The sequence below is a fragment of the Crotalus tigris genome, unplaced genomic scaffold, assembly GCF_016545835.1.
Source record: "Crotalus tigris isolate CLP2741 ecotype Arizona unplaced genomic scaffold, ASM1654583v1 scf7180000018388.308857, whole genome shotgun sequence".
Taxonomy (NCBI): Eukaryota; Metazoa; Chordata; class Lepidosauria; order Squamata; family Viperidae; genus Crotalus; species Crotalus tigris.
In genome coordinates, this window is record NW_024096976.1 from 27,143 (window position 1) to 46,798 (window position 19,656).

The following is a 19,656-nucleotide window of genomic DNA, read 5'->3' on the forward strand; positions in this document are numbered from 1 at the left end:
AAAATGTCTTCAAAGAAAAATAAGAAAGTCCAGTTGCCTCGTGAAAAAGCATCTTTGGGATAACTATGACCTGGATGATTGAGAATCTCCATAGATTTCCAATATTTTGTTACCTCTCTTGAAAATGTGCCAGTGCATGGAGGAGGGAAAAGTCTTGTATGTATCTTCTAAACCAAAGTCCAAAACTGAGCAGAGAACCTGAAGGAGGAAGCCAAAGGGGATCAGTACCTTCCAGCACTTAGTGTAGCCATTTAGAGGTCCTATTAGTATCTTAGATTTCCTGCTGCCTGGCAGAGCAAGCATCAATAGCCACTTAAGGGATTGTTTTTCCTTGGCTGAGAAGCTTTTGCTGTACTGCTTTAGAAGATAGTTCTTGCCCTGGGAGGGGCCACAATTCAATTCCAGAGCACATGCTTTGTCTGGTGAAGCTCTTAAGTACACTCCCAGAATATTTAGTTATAAAAGACCATAGGAAGCTAAGCTGAAAAAGTAATGGTACTTCAACTCTATGGTCCACTAGTCTAAGGTGACATAAGGTAGCATTTGTCATCCTATATCTACCAAGGTTGTAGTCTTGTTATGGTGCAGTCAGTGTTGTCATATGGATAGGAAAGCTGATGCAGAAAATTTGGGAAATTAAATGTATGGAATATCTAGGTGTTCTCCTAGTAGTAGGTAAGTTCTGCTGTAGTCACAAAGACAAGCAACCTACGCAAGAATGTAGCGGTTGGATATGGACTCCTTTGTGCCAAAATATGAATTTGATATATTTCACAGAAGGAAAACTACACTGTGCAGTTAAATATTCCATTAATTTTTAAAAACCCAAGCCAACACAAACTTAATTAAGAAGCCCACTCCTACACACAAACACACAAACAGCAAAAAGTGATACCTGACAAGATCTATGGCAGTATTTTCCCAGCTCTCATGCTTACCAGACAGCAAAATAAGTTTTGTCTTTTTCCAGTTTGTTTTATGGTGCTCACTAGATGTGGTCAAAAAAAGTCAAGTTGGCAGCCCATTGGTGCCATTGAAGCTTCACCCATTTTTATGTGCTTTGATCCCTCTGTCCTGTCCATTCTCTTGACTTTTCAATCACACGCTGCAGACCCCTTGATTAATAAATAAGAACAATCTTGTTTGCTGGAGGCAATGGATAGCAGTTTGCAAGTAGAACTAGCATGCTTATATTTGGATTTCATCTTTGTCTTTAGACCTTTTGGTAGTTATAAACCAAAATATTTGCCTATAAAAATATACATTTAAAATTGTGACTGTTGCTAATAGATGAAATATAAACTATTTGCTTTTCTTTTTTAAAACATAATTCTGCACCAGATGCTCTGGATCCTGTTGATTCCTTCCTTCTGCTCTGGAAATGCAGTTTGGTCTTTTTCAGTCATTGTCAAATTCTTCTGTGTAAATTAAGGACTAGAAACTTGTATTCTTTTCTTTTTTTAAAACCTCCTGCATACTGTGTTCTTAATAAATGTGGGCATTTGTGGTATCTGTCTTTGAACTAATTCACATACTCATTAAAGTGGCACTAAAAAGTAGCAAAGAAAAGTAGGATGCCTGCTGTGTGAAATCTTTGGTAGGAGAATGTTGTGTCTATTTATACATTGTATTGTTATACAATAACATTTCAAGTACATAATGTTATTGCAAAATTTTAGAGGACACACCGTCATTCCCCAAAAGCTTATCATTTGAAATTTGGGATCCTGAGCTGGAGGGTAGGTATTACTATCTGATATCTGATTTCAGGGCCACAGTCTAGCTATGACAAAAATGAGAGTACTGTAACTTCTTTAGAATAAGAAATCCCTTTTGGTGTCTTCATCATGAAACTGTCTTTTGAATCTTAATGAATATGAGCTGATTCTTCCATACGTACTACATTCCTCCACTCTGGTTTAAGGTGAATTAATTTTTCTGGCCAGTGAATCTTAATGGGAAGACTGCACTTGTTGGTCTTCTAACTGATCAGAAACTGGTTAAAGCAAAAAGGTATTCTGAGAGGAAGTATGTGAGGTGGAGACAAAGGTGGAGATGCTGTACTCAAATATCTTAATTGCAGTCAGAGAGAAATGAACAAAAAACTGAAGTGGCTCCCAAGGAGATATTAGAAAATGCAAGTTGAAAATGAGAATGATTTAATGTCAAATGAGACAAATGCCGAGTTGATACTCCAGTGCCTCACGCTTCCACTTGTCCTTGGCATTGAGAAAATGAGATTTTTAATATCGGAAAAACAGATTGCCATGAAGGCTCATCCATTGTAAATTTGAGCTGTCTTTTAGAGCAGCTTTTAAGCTGAGATTGTTCATTCTACCCTATAGTTGCTGCCACGATTTTCATATGAATACGGAATTCCTCCCTCTTTTCTTCTCCACTCTTTGCATACTATTTGTGAAAGAGGCTGACTTCCTCTTTCAGTCTCTGTTTCTCCTTTTCCTCCTCTTTCCCCCCCCCCCACTTTAACAAGTTAATTTCATTAATGAATAATTCAGACAGGACAAAGGTTTGTCAGGTTTAACCTCTGCATTAGTCATACAGATTAATAATACTTGCTGTTCTGCCTGGTTAATGCTAAGAAGACAAACTTAAATTCTGTTTGTCAGACTGAAAAGGTTGAGGCCTTATGGTTTTGAAATGCCATTATAGGGAGGGATATCCAAAAATCATACAGCCTGTATTCAGCTACTGGATTCTTTGGAAATCAAATGATATAGTGAACAATTGACTCTTCAGTTCACATTAAGTTTGGAAGTCACTATGGGTGTGTGGACTCTGTTTTCTGTCTTTGGGCTGTTGGCAGGGAAGAGGGCCCTGTCTGCATTCTTATATATTTTCTCCAACTGAGATTTGATTTTCACATTTAAAGGTGCTGCACTGTTTTTAAACCTGAGTTTGCAACTTCTCCTTCACTTATTAGAATGTTTGCAGCTCAGCTACTACACAAGGGAATTTACATGGCAAATATGGCAGATAATGTAGGAAACAGCCCTTACAAATGTGACTATTGAAACTGGCCAATATAATGGATGCACATCTTCCTATTTCCTAAATAGGCAGGATATCAAGGATGTGTGTTATTAGTACCAACAATTTTTCTTTCTATAGAAATGCATACCTTCTAATCTGGGTCTTTGACCTTCCAAATGTATCTTGAGGGCACTAGTTGGCACAGAATACTAGACTAGATGACCAACAAGCAAGTACTGGAGCGCCAAACACCAAACATATCACTGGAAGGAAAAAATCACAAAACTGCATTTCACTTATTTTGGCCATGTTATGCAGGGGAATTCACTGGAGAAAACACTTATATTGAGAAGAGTTAGCAGTAATAGGAAACCAAGCTGCCAAATAAAAACTCAAAGAAGCAATGCAAGAACAGGAAATGTGGAAAGACTTGCCCATAGAATTGCTAAGAATTGGACATGACTGAATGGAATGCCCATCAACACTGGACTAGATGGCCTTTGGGCTAGATCTAGCAGAAATGTTTGTGGATTCTATGGCTTGATCAAGCTGGGGGACTTTTTCTGATGTTTGTGAAGTCTTCTTTTTTAAAGCAAAACAAACTATTGATCACAATCATGTTAAAGTTATTGGCATATGTGAGATTCATAATGTTGCTCTAGAAATAAAAAAAAAATTCTAGCCATGAGCTCTTGTAGTAGTCCCTTGAAAAAAATTATTCCGGTCTAGTCAAAGTCAAGGTAGAAAGCTGTTGTGTCGGTTCAATGTCCCTAGAAATTTAGATATCTTTGCAGAATGTTTATTAGAAATCTTGTTCATGTTTCTTATTAACTTCTTAGGTGATCAGAAAAACAGTCCTTTTTGCCATTTTTCTGCAAATATTGGAGAATTGTTAAAATGTACTATCATTATTTTTCCCCCTCTAGACTTGATATGCCCAATCTTCCCATTCTTTGCTTGTGATATCTTATTTCTGCCCTGTTTAATCACTGTTGTAGATTTCTCTGGATCTTTCAGAGATCAGTACCTGTGGGTACCCAAAATAGCACAGAATCAAATAAAGCATTAACAGTTTTGAAGTGAGATATGTCTGGTTTCTCTAAGTGATGCAAAACAAATTTAAAATGACATAGTTTTGTGCACCTCAAGTCATGATGTCAGCTTATGTTGATTTGTCATTCTAAACCTATACATCTTTCTGAGCAACTAGTATTTTACTTTTGTGTTTTATTCAGTAATTACAGCTTTGCAACCCATCATGTCCAGATGCATTTACGTTGTGAGGCACTGTAAAATATTTCAAAAAGACCCTTCTACCCATCAGAGTCCTGTCTATTTTAAGACAAATTCTGGCTTTATAGGAGTTTTGGTAGAAAATGAAATAATGATTGCTTGTTTGTGAGGTATTTATTTTGATGTGTGCAATAATATGAAAAATAACTTCGAAGAAATTATGTAAAAATTAAACCACTGCCTTCTTATTTGTTTCAGAATGATAACAAATACTGAAGACCTCCAAGAGGCTTTCTGACCTTCCTCTCCCCATGTAAATTATGCTGAGAACCTTTCCAGTGGTGTAAGTACAACATGAACTATTTTTTATTTGTCTGTAGTCAAAAGCTTGAGAGCTAGTAAGTCTGTTAAGTTTGCAGATTTCTGCTGAATTAAGGATTTCCTGTTGGCTGGTAATAATGGTACTTCTAGTCTAATACATCAAAGGGCATCAGGTTAGGATAGGCTGACCTAGGAAGCCACAAGAGGAATATGGGTTTTACCTTTCATGCCCTTTCATGCTGATGGTGTGGTTTGTATTTTACTTCAGAAATGTGGTAGTGTGACAGCGATTTTGGTAAGTTTTATAAATATTCCTCCAACAAAATTTATGTACAAATTTTATTATTGTATTTAGGGCGTATGAATGTGAATATTTTTATTTTTTATGTATATAAATTGAGTGTGAATGTGTATTGAGTGTTTGGGGTATGAGAATGGTGGAGTCAGGGGCGGAGCCTGGTACCCCCTCTGCTGAGTGCAATAGCAAAAGTAGGGGGGGCAGGACTTACCCTTGGGCTTGGTTTGTATGGAAAGCGAGTCCGGTCAGGAAGGGAGAAGGCTGGTGAGGGTGGGGGTACTCCGGGGAGGGGAGAAGGTCGGAGCATCCCGGTCATGACTGGGATGGGCAGATATGGCGGGAGCCGAGGGGCAGGCCATCTTTGGTGAACGAGGACTCGCTATGTTAGAGCGATTCCTTGTTCCGGCCCCTCAAAAGGCTCATCCTGTAGTACTGGTGACAGGGGAGTACAGGGCCCTAATTGTAGGCTGCTGTTGCTTAATGCCAGGTCCGTTGTCAGCAAAGCCCCCCTTGTCCGTGATTTAATATTGGACAGCGGGGCGGACCTGGCATGTATAACCGAAACCTGGCTGGGCCCTGAGGGGGGTGTTTCCCTCTCGGAGATGTGCCCGGACAGGTTTGTGGTGCTTCATCAGCCTTGACATCAGGGCAGGGGTGGGGGAGTGGCAGTCATCGCTCGGAAGTCCTTGAGTCCTCGTGGGATTCCTGCCCCAGAGGTTGTTGGGTGTGAGTCCCTCCTATTGAAGTTGGGTTCACGGGTTCAGTTGGGCTTGCTGCTGACGTACCTACCTCCCAGCTGCGTTGCAACAGCCCTGCCTGCGTTGCTGGAGTCAGTAGCCGGGTTGGCGGTGGAGTTCCCCAGACTCATAGTACTGGGGGACTTTAACCTACCATCACTCGGCGATCGCTCAGAGGCGGTGCAGGAGTTCATGACTTCCATGGCAACCATGGACCTGACCCAGGTAATTCAGGATCCAACTCATAGGGGTGGTCACACACTCGACCTTGTGTTTCTCTCGGGGCAATGGAGACATGATCTGGAATTAAGGGGAATAGAGATCTCGCCCTTGTCATGGACAGATCATTTCCTATTGAGGCTGGACTTCAGAGCATCACTCCCCCATCGCAGGGAGAGGGAGCCGACTAGGTGGTTCCGCCCCAGGCGCCTAATGGACCCAGATCGGTTCCAGGAGGAGCTTGGGGAAATACCTGACTCCCTTGTCCACAACTCGTCCGGGTCCCTGGTTGCGGCCTGGAATGAGGCGGCGTCCGGGTCCCTGGATCGAATTGCGCCTTTGCGACCTCTCTGTGGTGGTGGTCCCCGGAGGGCGCCTTGGTTTACTGAGGAGCTCCAGGAGATGAAGCGCCACAAGAGACATCTAGAGCAACGTTGGAGGGCCAGTAACTCTGAATCTGACCGATCACTATTAAGAGCCTATCTTAGGACTTATTTAGTGGCGATAAGGGCGGCAAAGCGTGATCACTTTTCCGCACTTATTGCGTCCGTAGAATCTCGCCCGGCCGCCTTGTTTAGGGTGACCCGCTCCCTTCTTAAAGTGGAGGAGGAGGAGGAACCCTTGCAGGGGAGAGCTGAGGAGTTTGTTCAGTTTCTTTCAGACAAAATCGCTCAGATTCAGAGAGACCTGGACTCTGACTGGGCAGTGCCAGCCGAGTTGCCAGGGGCTGGTCTTAGTCATGTTATCTGGAGCGAGTTTGAGCCTGTGACCCCTGATGAAGTGGACAAGGCCATGAGGGCAATGAATGCCGCCACCTGTTTATTGGACCCGTGCCCCTCCTGGCTGGTTTCTGCCAGTAGGGAGGTGACACGAGGCTGGCTCCAGGCGATAATCAATGCCTCCTTGATGGAGGGGTCTTTCCCGCAACCTTTAAAGGAAGCGGTGGTGAGGCCCCTCCTCAAGAAGCCTTCCCTGGACCCAGCTGTTTTGAAGAACTTTCGTCCCGTCTCCAACCTCCCCTTTGTGGGGAAGGTTGTAGAGAAGGTGCTGGCGTCCCAACTCTTGTGATCCTTGGATGAAACTAATTATCTCCACCCCGTGTCCTTTCAGTGAAGCAGTCGACGTGATGTGCCGGTGCCTGGGAGATGTGAGGGTCTGGATGGGATGAACAGGCTTAGACTCAACCCTGACAAGACCGAGTGGCTCTGGGTCTTGCCTCCCAAAGGCCAACTGGATGGTCCATCATTAGTCCTGGGGGGGGCAAATTTACCTCCCTCAGTGCAGGCACGCAACTTGGGTGTCCTCCTGGACTCACAGCTAAATTTGGAACAACATCTATCGGCTGTGGCCAGGGGGACCTTTGCACAGGTTCGCCTAGTGCACCAGTTGTGGCCTTATTTGGACTGGGAGGCTTTACTCACAGTCACTCATGCCCTTGTCACCTCAAGACTGGATTACTGTAACGCGCTCTACATGGGGCTACCCTTGAAGGGCGTTCGGAGGCTGTAGTTAGTTCAGAACGCAGCCGCGAGAGCGATTGTGGGCGCGCCAAGGTACGCCCACGTGCCACCTATCCTCCGCGAGCTGCACTGGCTTCCTGTGGGTCTCTGGACGCAATTCAAGGTGTTGGTTATCACCTTTAAAGCCCTTCATGGCATAGGGCCAGGTTACTTACAGGACCGTATTCTGCCGCACAGTTCCCAGAGACCGGTGAGGTCCCATAGATTGGGCCTCCTTCAGGTCCCGTCGGCCAGACAATGTCGGCTGGCGGGCCCTCGGGGAAGGGCCTTTTCTGTGGTGGCTCCGACCTGGTGGAATCAACTTCCCTCCGAGGTTCGAACTACTCCCACCCTGCCGGCCTTTAAGAAAGCCGTTAAAACTCTCCTGTTCCGGCAGGCCTGGGGCTGATGTCCCCAGGGGGGGCCGGGATATGATCGGACTCGCGGTATGACTGTATTATTTTATTGTTTTATGATTGTTTTAACTCTGTACGCTGCCCTGAGTCCTTTGGGATTGGGCGGCATATAAATAAAATTAAATACAAATACAAATACAACATGGATGTATCCCAGCCACTAGGCCAGTAATTAAAGTGCTGGAGAAGACTCCTGCGAGTCCCCTGGACTGCAAGGCAATCAAACCGGTCAATCCTAGAGGAGATCAACCCTGACTGCTCTTTAGAAAGCCAGATCCTGAAGTTGAAATTCAAGTACTTTGGCCACCTAATGAGAAGGAAGGACTCATTGGAGAAGAGCCTAATGCTGGGAAAGATTGAGGGCAATAGAAGAAGGGGACGACAGAGAATGAGGTGGCTGGATGGAGTCACTGAAGCAGTAGGAGTGAGCTTAAATGGACTCCAGAAGATGGTAGAGGACAGGAAGGCCTGGAGGAACATTGTCCAAGGGGTCACGATGGGTCAGGCACAACTTCGCAACTAACAACAACAACAACAAAGAAATATTTTCTAGATAGCCTAGAGAGGACTAGCTCACTCATATTGGTTGTTAAATTTATATGATTTTTCAATATGAAATTTTGGGAGAAACTTATTTTGTGAATGACCTACATTTGTTTGTTATAAATATTTCCATTTTACAGATGGCTTAAAAATAGTTCAGAAAGGAGTTGAATTTCAACTAGAGCATTTCTACACATGCAGCATGCAATATTTGTGTTGCATTTCTACACATTTCTACAGATACAGCATGCAATGTCTGTATTTGTGATTCACAGACATAAAAACAAAGGATTTTGACTGAATAGCTCTTAAGTAATAAACACTTCATTTGTTTATAGTGCAGGGAGATTAAAAGGAAAGGGTTTTATTTGGATCTGCAGTACTGTGTATTCAAATCTCTGCTAGGCTATAAACTAAGAAAGTAGCCATTGATATGTCTCAGCTCTTAAAGTTCAGTTCTTTTTTAGCCCAACTAAGTTACACATTGAAACATGCCCTAGAAATACAGTGGAGTCTAGAATGTGAATTTGTCAGTCCTTTTTTCCCCTTGCTGTGAGCAGGGGAATCAAGGAAGGTTTATAATGTTTCTTGCAGAGCAAAAGCTGAGGTTACCACTTAATTGAATAGCAAGGGCAGAGCATTTGGCTTTCACTATTCAGACTTTGCCCAAGCCAAAGGTTTCATAGTGCTTGCTAGTTATAAGGATGAGTTCCACAGGCTGCAAGTTTCTTCTATACCGGAAGAAGGCTCTGAGGTTTTCAAATCTAGATGATTAGTTCCAGCAGTCCAATTCTAACCTGTTTGCTTGAAAATGCAATACACACCTGTGCAAACAAGAAAAAACTGTTTTCTTATGCTGATTATTTCTCCTGGCAGATCATTAAGAAATGGATAAAGCAATCAGAGACAGGAATTATTAATTTTGCCTGATTTTTTTCCCTTCCTCTTTATTCTTAGAAAATTACTCCAGATCAGATCATTTGTTCAACTTGCCTAAACTGTCTTCCTTCCCCTACTTATTGCCCTGATAATGTACTAGACAATGATTTCCCACATCCCCAGTTATTATTTATGATAGGATATTAGAATGACAAAGTAGTATATTTTTGGCTTCAATTATTAGCCAGGGAATGAGTTTCTCCACTGATCTACTCCCTGCTCTTTTTAAAAGAAGGTGCTGGAGGTTGAATCTGGCAATTTCATTATGTAATTCTAATTTCACCTGTGGTAGTGGTGAAACTTGATTGTTGGTTGTTGCTTCATGTGAATCCAGAATACCTTGGGGCGTATCGAAGATTCTTCTTCAGTGGAGTTTTGTGGTAGAGGGGACCCTCATCTAGTCAGACTAAGGAAAAAGGATTCCTAGGTTATAAAATGTCTGCAAATTACTATGTATAATCTGTCCTATTTACACACCATTTATTGCTTTGAAAGGCATTGTATGTGCTCTTTTTGATTTAAGACAATTTTACTCTAGGTTTCATGGGTCGAACAAAGAATGGATAAGTGAACCCTAAAATTACACGCCATGAAACCATTAACAAATTGCTTATATTGATGCACTTTCTCTATGTTTTTCCCTCTTTCGTGGATATGCATGCCATTCAAATCTCTGGGCATTTCATGACTTTACATATGAACAACATGAACGTATGAAGTTGAAAACTAGAAGCAGGATTTAGTCTCTTGGTTGAAGCATCCCCTTCCTCAAGAGATCTAAATTGTTGTGGGATTGACCAAAGAGGTGAAGCCCTCATTCATGAGAATCAACTGGCATGTCACAACTTGGCAGAGACTTCGAAGTTCATTTTGTCATGATATGAGGCTTTGGGAGCTGGTTAGCTACTTCCTTGGATCTTGAAAAGCACAGGAGATGGTTATATATGTATAAAAGCAGTATTTATGAGGCATTGAAGGAATTTTTGTTTGTTTTCAGAATATGTAAAGCATTTTGTTTTTAGAAACCTCAGCATGAAGGTTTTTTTTTTTTTTTGTATGTTAAGGGGAAAATCCTATTTTGCCATTGTCAGCTTTTATAGATACTTATGATCAATGGGTGGAAGAAAAACATTTTAACCAGAGTTTTGTTTTTAAACAGTTAAGTATATCGTATTAAAAAAATAATGTAGCAGTGTCTTCCTCTCAGACGTTTTGCTCAGTTCTACTCTTTCCCAGACTATTGTCATTAGGAATTCTGGGTTCTGTATTTCCAACATATCTGGAAGGACTAGCTTTTTGGGGTGGAGGGAGAAGTCTGTAGCAACACTAAGCACTTATATCATACTTGATGTGGATTTACATAATTGAAGAATGTCTCTACTGGAGACATTCAATGGCTGTGCACTAAATAGAGACATCCCATTGCATTGTAGTTAGGACCATGATTTTGCATGATGTTTGAAGGGAGGACCAAGACCCAAGATTATCAAGTTGCTTCCTGCAGCTTTGTATTTTAATCAACTATAATTTCAGGCAGAGTTTCACTTCCAGAGGAGAGATGCAATATTATAACATTGCTAGTATATCCCAAAGGTGCTGTTCAAAAGGCAATTGGATCTTCTTGGGTTTTTTCCTTCAAAATGTTTTACTTCTAATCCAAGAAGCACAATCTAAACTTGTCAAATTGGCAGCCCACAGGCCAGATGTGTCATGCACAGGCCACGCCCACCTCCACTTTGCAAAGGCAAAAAAAAGTCATGATGCGATCGAGTTTGACACCCGTGATCTAAACTCAGTGCTTATACCACATTTCTCCATTATTTCTTGGATCTTAACTAGAGCTTCTGCTCTAAAACCAAACAGTAAAGGCAATGAGAGGGAATTTTTATTACAGTCACAGATCAGACTTATGGATAAAACCACATTAAAATAAAAATAAGTAAACAAAACAGAAAATATAATTAATGGTGGCTTCATCAATGGGCAATCAAAATCTGAATATGCAAAATTTGGCTATGTTCAAGGAGACTGAATCATATTGATTTGACAACAACTAAGCATACAAAAGATCAGAATTTCTCGGGTGTTTTATCAGGTAAGGAGTTATAAGGTAGATCCTAGGATCCTTATAGAGTGTACAATATAATAAGACATGAGCGGTAGTTTCAATGGTCCTTTGAACACAGGATACATAGGGGACTTTTTTGTATCGGCCTTCCAAAATTGCTGACTATGAACACAGTTTTGTAACATTTCTTTGAACTGCAATTCTTCTACTTCCCATTTGATGGGTATCTCAGCCTTGTTCTGGCTTCTGGGTTTTCTCTCCCCCTCCAATAGCCAACCTTTACAAATTCCCCACCCCATCCTTCCATAACATAGTTTCTTTCCCACCCTGCACAATCTCTGTATTCCACCCCCCCACACACACACAAAAAAGCAAATGTGTCCAAGGAAGAATAAGATTTCTGACTGTTTGCCCTTTTTGTGCCCTCCCACTGGCAAGCTTGGGTAGGTACTGGTCAACTCAGAAGGATGAAAACAAGCAGTAAGAACACTCTAGTAGCAATTCAACCCTACTGCAAAAATGTAAAAGGATGAGGCCAGTAGCCATGTGGAATGCCATGAAGGATACAAACAACTCTGAGTAATAGTATGCCAATGATAGATTTTGAAAGCCCAAACAAAGTGGATTTTAAATTGTTATTAGTTCAGGACAGGGTTTGATGTGAAATCTGAAATCAACGTCTGCCTGGCAAAATAGTATTATGCAACACAAACCCCACTTGTACTAGTAGCTGAAGGACTTCAAGACAAAAGAATGCCTCTTCCATTCTATTATTCTATTGCTATTTCATTCTTGCCTTGAGTTGTACAAGTTTTTTGTTGGTGAGCATTTGATTATGCTGGATTTCTTTTCAGGTGTCTCAGGCTGTTTTTATTAATTGTCATTGCTTTGATCGAAAGTGTACAACAGATTTCTGCATTTGTAGCACCCTGCTTTGCATGCCTAAACAGAACATTTTGGAGAGACAGCTGGGCAGACCTGATTTGTTTTATAGTTTTAGGGCTGAACAGTTGTGAGAAGAGACTGGTGTCTAAACATCAAAGTGGGCTAAAGGGAGAAAAGTTGACAAGAGAAGATATAAACATCTTCTTTAAAAACAACAACAACATTCCTACGGCTATTTAATGTAAACCTGTTCTCTGGATTCCTCTGATAGAGGCTCTTGCAACGATCCTCTGGCACAGAAACCTTCTTAGAAGGGTTAATCACCTGGGAATGAATCAAGATTAAGAATAAACTCAACCACTTTGTTGAAACTAAAACAGCTTCTCATAGTGGTCAAGTTGACATCTCCTGGAAGCCAACACACAGGACAGAAGAGCAGTGGCAGCCTCCTGCTACTGTTCTGCTATACATCGTCTACAGCAGGGGTGTCAAACTGCCAGCCCATGGGCCGGATGCGTCATGGCGACCCACCCACCTCATTGGAGGCAATGGAAAAAAAGTCACGATACATCGTGACACATCACGTGACATTGCGAGTTTGACACCCCTGGTCTACAGCAACATATATTGTACTGACTCAAATTGGTATTGAGTCTTAGTGCCCACATAGATAGATTTTCTCCATGACATTCTGTCCCTAACCTGATCCTTCAGGTCTTCCAAAGTTGTACCAATCACTGCTATAACTGAGTCTATCCACCTTGCTATTGGCTATCCTTTTCATCCCTTCTTTCCACTTTTTCCAACATTAGAGCCTTTTCTGGAGAGTGAGATCTTCAGATAATATGTCCATAAGTGGCTACTTGTGTCTCAAGTGAGAACTCTGGATTGATTATTTGTGATGATCTACTACTTGTTTGTTTTCTTGGCTGACCATGGTATTCTTAGGAGCCTTCTCCAGCACCAAAGAGGAAATGTGTCAAAACTCTTTCTATCCTGCTTACTTAGATTGGTTACTTGAAATTGTCTTGGCATTTCTTTTAAACAATGAAGAGATCCCCAACCTTTTGGGCACTAGGGATCGGTTCCGTGGAGAAAGGTTTTTCCACGGACTGGAAAGTGTGTGGTTTTGTGTGCTGCCTGTATCCCATGGATGGGGCTTTGTTTGTTTGTGTGGACCAGATGCTGGCATGCCACAGACCAGTGCCAGTCCACGGACCAGGGGTTGGAAACCCCTGGGCTAAATGAATCACCATAATCATCATCATCATCAAAGAGTATTTGAAAGCAGCGGGATTTAATACAGTAATCTCTCAGTCTAAGATCATGTTTCCACAATACAGTAAAAACACCCAATTCAGCAAAAGAAAAAAAAAATCAGGGAAGAGGAAAACATATTGATATATTATTCTCGTCATGTTCCTTTGTCATTTGTTTATTTTATTCTATTATTTTGCTTCTGTTCTGTTTGTACTCTTTTCCTTTTCTTCATTTTTATTATTGTAAGTTGCCCAAAAGAGCCCCACAGGAAAGGTGAGGTAGGCAGTAAATAAATTTCACAAATAAATAAATAATGTAACCAATATATGGAACATCTTAACAGTTTTAGTACTTTTAATGATAATTCACTGAGCTGAATGAAAACTAGAGGAGGAACCAGATTTTCAGCACATTTAATGAATACAGATAGTCCTCAACGTACGACTGGAATTGAGCCCAATCTTTTGGTGCTAAGTGAGACATTTGTTAAATGAATTTTGCCCCATTTTGCAATATTTCTTGCCACAGTTGTTAAGTGAATCACTGCAGTTGTTAAGTTAGTGACATGGTTATTAATGGCTTCCCCATTGACCCTGCTTGTCAGAAAGCGGCCAAAGGTGTTTATATCACCCCAAAACACTGCAACCGTCATAAATGTTATGTTATGTCGGTTATCAAGCATCTGATCCTATGACCATGGGAATGCTGCAATGGTCGTAAGTGTGAAAAATGGTCATAAGTCACTTTTTTCAGTGATATCGTAACTTTGAATATCACTAAATGAACTGTTGTAAGTCGAGGGCTACCTATAATTCTCACTTTTTTCTCTGTGGCAAGTAGGTGGAACGGAACTATAATAATTACAATTTAAGAAATAAGTCCACAAAAATTTCTTGATAGATGAATTTTGAAAATTCTCAATCTCCATCATTCCTTTTAAAAATACATATTCACTCTGATTTAAGAAAGACAAACTTTAGTAAATAACGCAAAAATATGAGAAGAAATTAAGAATCCTGGCTGTTTCTATTGTGAGAATTTTTTTTTTCAGAGATGGTTAAATTTGACATGTTTCTGCTCTTGTTTCATAAGCGGAATGACATTTTGCAAATCTGAACTGTTCTGCTTTTCGCTTATTAAATCAAAAAACAAACAAGCAGATCCTGCTTTTTCTTTTTTTAATGGGCTAATTCCTGCAAAGAAAAAAACAGTTCACCCTTCTCCCATAAGAAACAAATTAAAGTAATACAATTAAAGTAGTTGTAGCGAATTAGAAGGGCTTCAAACATTATATAGTGATAAACTGCTAATGGGGATGCATGTCCCTTAATTAACAAGGAGCATCACATTATTCTTAAATGTCTGGTTGCAGAATTGCCTCGTAAATTGGCTTGTTAAACACGGGACACCTTTACATTAGGGATTTGCATGCAGTTTACAAGTAGAATTGCTGTCAGTTTAAGGTAAGGCATTGCTGGGAAGAGTGTTCTCTTCTATCTCCACCATGCAATTTTCTTCTTCATTTTCTGAGTGCTTCAAAAGAGTAGGGCATCATTAAAAACTGGGATTCCTCTGTGGCTTGAAAAATTCTCTCTCTCTCTCTCTCTCTCTCTCTGTATGAGAGAGAGAGAGAGAGAGAAAGAGAAAGAGAGAGCGCCTTGTTAAAAACAGAATGCAGAATAAGTTCATGTCAACACAGTGAAAGAAGCAGCTAATTTTGTATCTGTAACACAGATACACAGTATTTACCCACATTGTCCAAAATTGCATAATTGGGAAATGGTAATGGATTTCTCTCCTTCTAAAATAGTAATTAAAAGTCAGCATTGTGTGTATATGTGTGCAAAATGATAATGTTCAGAATTTAGATGACATTTTCTGATGAATTGTTAACATTCTAAGAGGAAACATGTCAAGCCACTCTTAAAATTGCCAATAAATCCAGCATCTTCATGTAGTCCTATGCATATTTTTCAAAAGAAATAACTTATGTTTTTTGGGGTGGTGGTGGATGGGGGGGACTTAGAGTAAGCGTATTAAGGACTGAATCTATTATGCCTTCATTTCTTTGGTTTTCTACATTTTAGGGCTATGCAAGCACATTGGATTCAAAGACGGATAAGTGCTTCAGGAATGTCTGCTATTTCTTAAAGCAGTTGTGTATTTTTTGGAAATATGTAGTTGCTCCTTGTAGAAGCAGCAGCAGCAGCAGCATGATCTCAGGACAGCACAGATTTTGTTTACATTATTGCAAACAAATGCCGTCTTTTTTGCTTTTGAATCTGAAGTGTCACATAGCTCTGTAACATTTTTTTCCTAGCAGATATTAAGTCTGATTATCCCAAATTTGTGGCTGAGCTTTGCTGCTAATCATTGTCAAAATCCACAAAGTCCCTGGCATCCATTCACTTTTTTATTTTTACAAATTACAAAAGTAAAAAATAGTGTATATCAAAAATCTGTGTTTGTTTATCCAAATGTAATTATCGTAATACTTAATTGAACAGATCACTTTTGTAAACATGATTTATGGTTCTCTGTGTGTGTTTTCCTGCTTCTGTAATATAAGCACTATAACCTCTTTTTTAGTTTAACTACTGCTATACCAGCTCAGATTCTGTCAAGCTTCAAATTTCCATTTCAGTTACTTGACAATGGCAATTGTCAATAAAACATCAATCCATTCCATACGTTTACTTTTAATGTTCCATTTTCAAAATGAATGAATTAACCCCACAATTTCAGCATGGTACTCAGGAACAGCAAAAGTGCCTGCTTGCCAACATATTTCTTTAGTTGCTGACAAAGTTCCTATCTATAAAGGTTGTATCTGGTGAAGTGGGATTTTTTTTAAAAAAAATCTGTCCACAAGTATAAAATTCTTTTTCTATAAGGTATATTTTGAATCATGTATAAAATAAACAAAAAATGTGAAACATCTGAATTCTGGTATTTTTGTAATATATTCTGTCCTTTACTTTAATTAAGTTTGAAGTTGTTTCCTGTGTCTTCCATTACCCATTATTGCTGTTTTGTTATTTGGCTTATTGGTATATTGGAATAAATCACAAATTATTCAGAATCTAGTTGATATATTATTTAAAGTGGTGTTCACAAAAATTCTGGGGTTTTGTATCAAAAGTAGAAATAGGATGTCATTTTATGGATTTAGATAGTGGGAAATTTTGGAAGGGCCATCATGTTTCCTTAGAGTGGGTTTTTGATTTGCAAGAAAAGAGAGGACGCTCCTTGGTTGATTAATTAACTTGTAACTATCAGATTTTTGAAGGATTGAGAAATGGATCATTTAAAAAATGTTTCATCTTTTCCTATATGAAAATTATTTGTTCCAATTTAAAAGTCCTCCAGAATTTATGACAATATATATTTTGATTCTGATATTGTTGGAAAGGATGAAACAGTTGTGTTTCTCCAGTAAGCTATAGGGATTTATTTCCACTTATGAATACTGTAATGTATTTGTGAGGGAGTTGTGACACCATAAGTAGAATACTTGCCATGTAGTCTTAGGCTCGGCCTCACAGTGGAAGACTCTTTTAAGCTATATTGGCCATTAGTTATGTCCAGAAAAATGGTGTAAGATAACGAGCATCTTTATATGAAATCAGCTGAGATGGTACTTTCCATCCTTGTAGTAATTCTTCAAATTCTTAATTTCTTTTCTAAACACCAGTTCAATTTGATGTAACAGACAAAAGGAGAAATTCCACCCCAAAGTATAAGTGCTTTCTACTGTTGTAGTCATTAGGATAGAGATTGATAGTCCTTTTAGAACAACAGACATGTTTGGAATTTAGAGAACTGTTGAATGCTCAAAAAATGGCTGCCACGAGTAGGATGTCTTTATTCACCAAATGGCTGCCTAATTAACAAACACCCATTTATCAGAACTGGGAAGTCTTGTTTCTTCCTCTCTCTCCTGTTATTAATTCAGTGAAAATCTCTTTGCCACCCCAAATTATATTTTTTTTCTGGGTAGGAAAATTATTCTTTCCAGCATCCACCGTTTTCATTTTTTAAACAACAACTAGGAGGGTAGGTAGGACCGAGAAAAATATTAGAGGGGGGAGGGAAGGGGGAGAAAGGGAGGGATCTCCAATGTTCAAAAAATACATTTTGTCATATTAATGTCATTGTTGAATTTGAAATTCTATGATCACCTGTTTTTTAAAACTTTCAGACTTATTTATTTTTTCACATTTTCATGTATTTCTTGACTTAGTGTCAATGTTTTCAAATATAGTATGGTATGATTTATATGCTATTTAAAATTAAACTATTTCATGGTTTTTTCAATCTTAAAAAATAGTACACAAAAAAGGCCTTGAGATTAAAAAACAGAGGAAAACTGTTTTCTGATGGGTTTCCCCCCCCCCCCCGTTTTTTAGGGAAGGAAGATAGAATTCTACCTCTCCATCCATAGCTTTTGCAAGATACGCTTTTTACAATTTTCTTTCTGTTACTATCGCATCTTCTATTTCGTTAATAAGTCAAAGTTTGAATGATTTCCCCCCCCAGTATATTGGATTATTGCTTTACTTGTAATTTTGTGATTTTTTTTCTGCTGCCGGGCACATTTCTTTCTTTTTAAAAATGTATATTTTATTGATTAATTTTAATATTTATTCTGAAGGCCTTTGGGTAGAAAATTGACCTAAAATGCTAATATAAATAAAACAACATTGCTTCTGAAATTGTGGGGAATTGCAAAATCAGGTTACTGTATTGATGTGCGAACTTGCTTTAAAAAAAGGGTCAGACTTTCTATTGATAATCATTGATTTCAAGAAACTGAACTAAAATATAATGTACAGTATGAAATGTACAATTAACAATGACAAATATCTGTCTGTAGGCTTATAATCCTAAATAAACAGACATAAAAAGGATGGGAACAGAATAATACAATCAAATCTCTGATCCAGCTTGCTCAGTATTGTCTAATTTGTCAGCAGCTCTCTAGGATTTCAGATGCAAGATTTTATGTATTGTTTTTATTTATTTGTTCATTTTCTGTATTTCCTAGGGACCTAGGTTTATCAGGGTGATTGAACAGATTGACACTAAGGCATCCTATACTTGTACTATCATGGAAATGTGGGCTTTCTGGAGTGGAAAAACAGGAATAAGAAAATATGATAGAGAAAGAGAAACTCTTAACTTTAAAAACAATTAATTATTGAATAATAAATATGCTTGCCATGAGGCTCATTCTGAAGAGTGGGTAGAATATCTTTGTGCCTTATCAGAGTACAGTGGCTGATAGTGTTATATGCTGGGGAGAGGAAACTGCACCTATATTTAGTGGACGTGCTTAAATGAAATATGTTTCTCATCTTTCCCCCCCAGTCTGCTGGAAACCATGTTTCACTACACTGATGAACCCAGATTTACCATAGAGCAAATAGATCTACTTCAACGCCTGCGGCGTACTGGTATGACACGGCACGAAATCCTCCATGCTTTGGAAACCTTTGACCGTCTTGACCAGGAACACAGTGACAAGTTTGGGCGGCGCTCTGCCTATGGGAGTGGATCCTGTAGTAACAGCACCAACAATGTTCCAGCGTCTTCCTCTACAGCCACAGCTTCCACACAGACCCAGCATTCTGGGATGTCCCCATCTCCTAGCAACAGTTATGATACCTCCCCACAACCTTGCACTACCAATCAAAATGGGAGGGAGAGTAACGAGAGGCTGTCTGCCTTCAATGGGAAGATGTCACCTACACGTTACCCTCTGGCAAATAGCATGGCTCAAAGGTCATATAGCTTTGAAGCCTCTGAGGAGGACTTGGATGTAGATGATAAAGTAGAAGAATTGATGAGGTAGGCAAAGTTGTATATTATGGATAAAAAAATTACCCATTCCCAGCTTCTTTTTCTTCCTGTTCCCTGCAAAAACACTTCAGAGCGTTGGATAGTTCTGAATTGATTTGTTTATTTTCCCAGATCAAAACTTAATTGTCTTAGCCAGTTGAAGGGAGATCTTAGATCTTTATTCATCTGGTGCATTCTTCACAGCCTTAGTTTGGATTTGGATGATTATCTAATGCAAAAACTGACTTGGTGAAACTACCAATGAGTGACACTTCTGACATGGCAACTGGTCATTTAAACTTTTGAATGCATTGCTTAGGTGCAGAAAGGCTCAAGCATAACAGTTTCCTCAACCTAGTGGCTTTTAAGCATCCTCTGTTACAGACATATCAAACTCGTGATGTCG

At 39.7% G+C, this 19,656-nt stretch overlaps 1 protein-coding gene across 7 annotated transcripts in view; it reads left to right on the forward strand.

Moving 5' to 3' along the window:
* The first annotated feature begins 4,458 nt into the window (after positions 1–4,458).
* HMBOX1 (homeobox containing 1) overlaps positions 4,459–19,656 on the forward strand; it is a 64,004-nt gene continuing 48,806 nt past the window's right edge. For all 7 annotated transcript variants that reach the window (XM_039351959.1, XM_039351963.1, XM_039351961.1 and 4 more), the window contains exons 1-2: positions 4,459–4,567; positions 18,780–19,259. In XM_039351959.1, the coding sequence (XP_039207893.1) occupies positions 4,545–4,567; positions 18,780–19,259 (503 nt within the window). In that variant the 5' untranslated portion in view covers positions 4,459–4,544. The remainder of the gene's footprint in view (positions 4,568–18,779; positions 19,260–19,656) is intronic.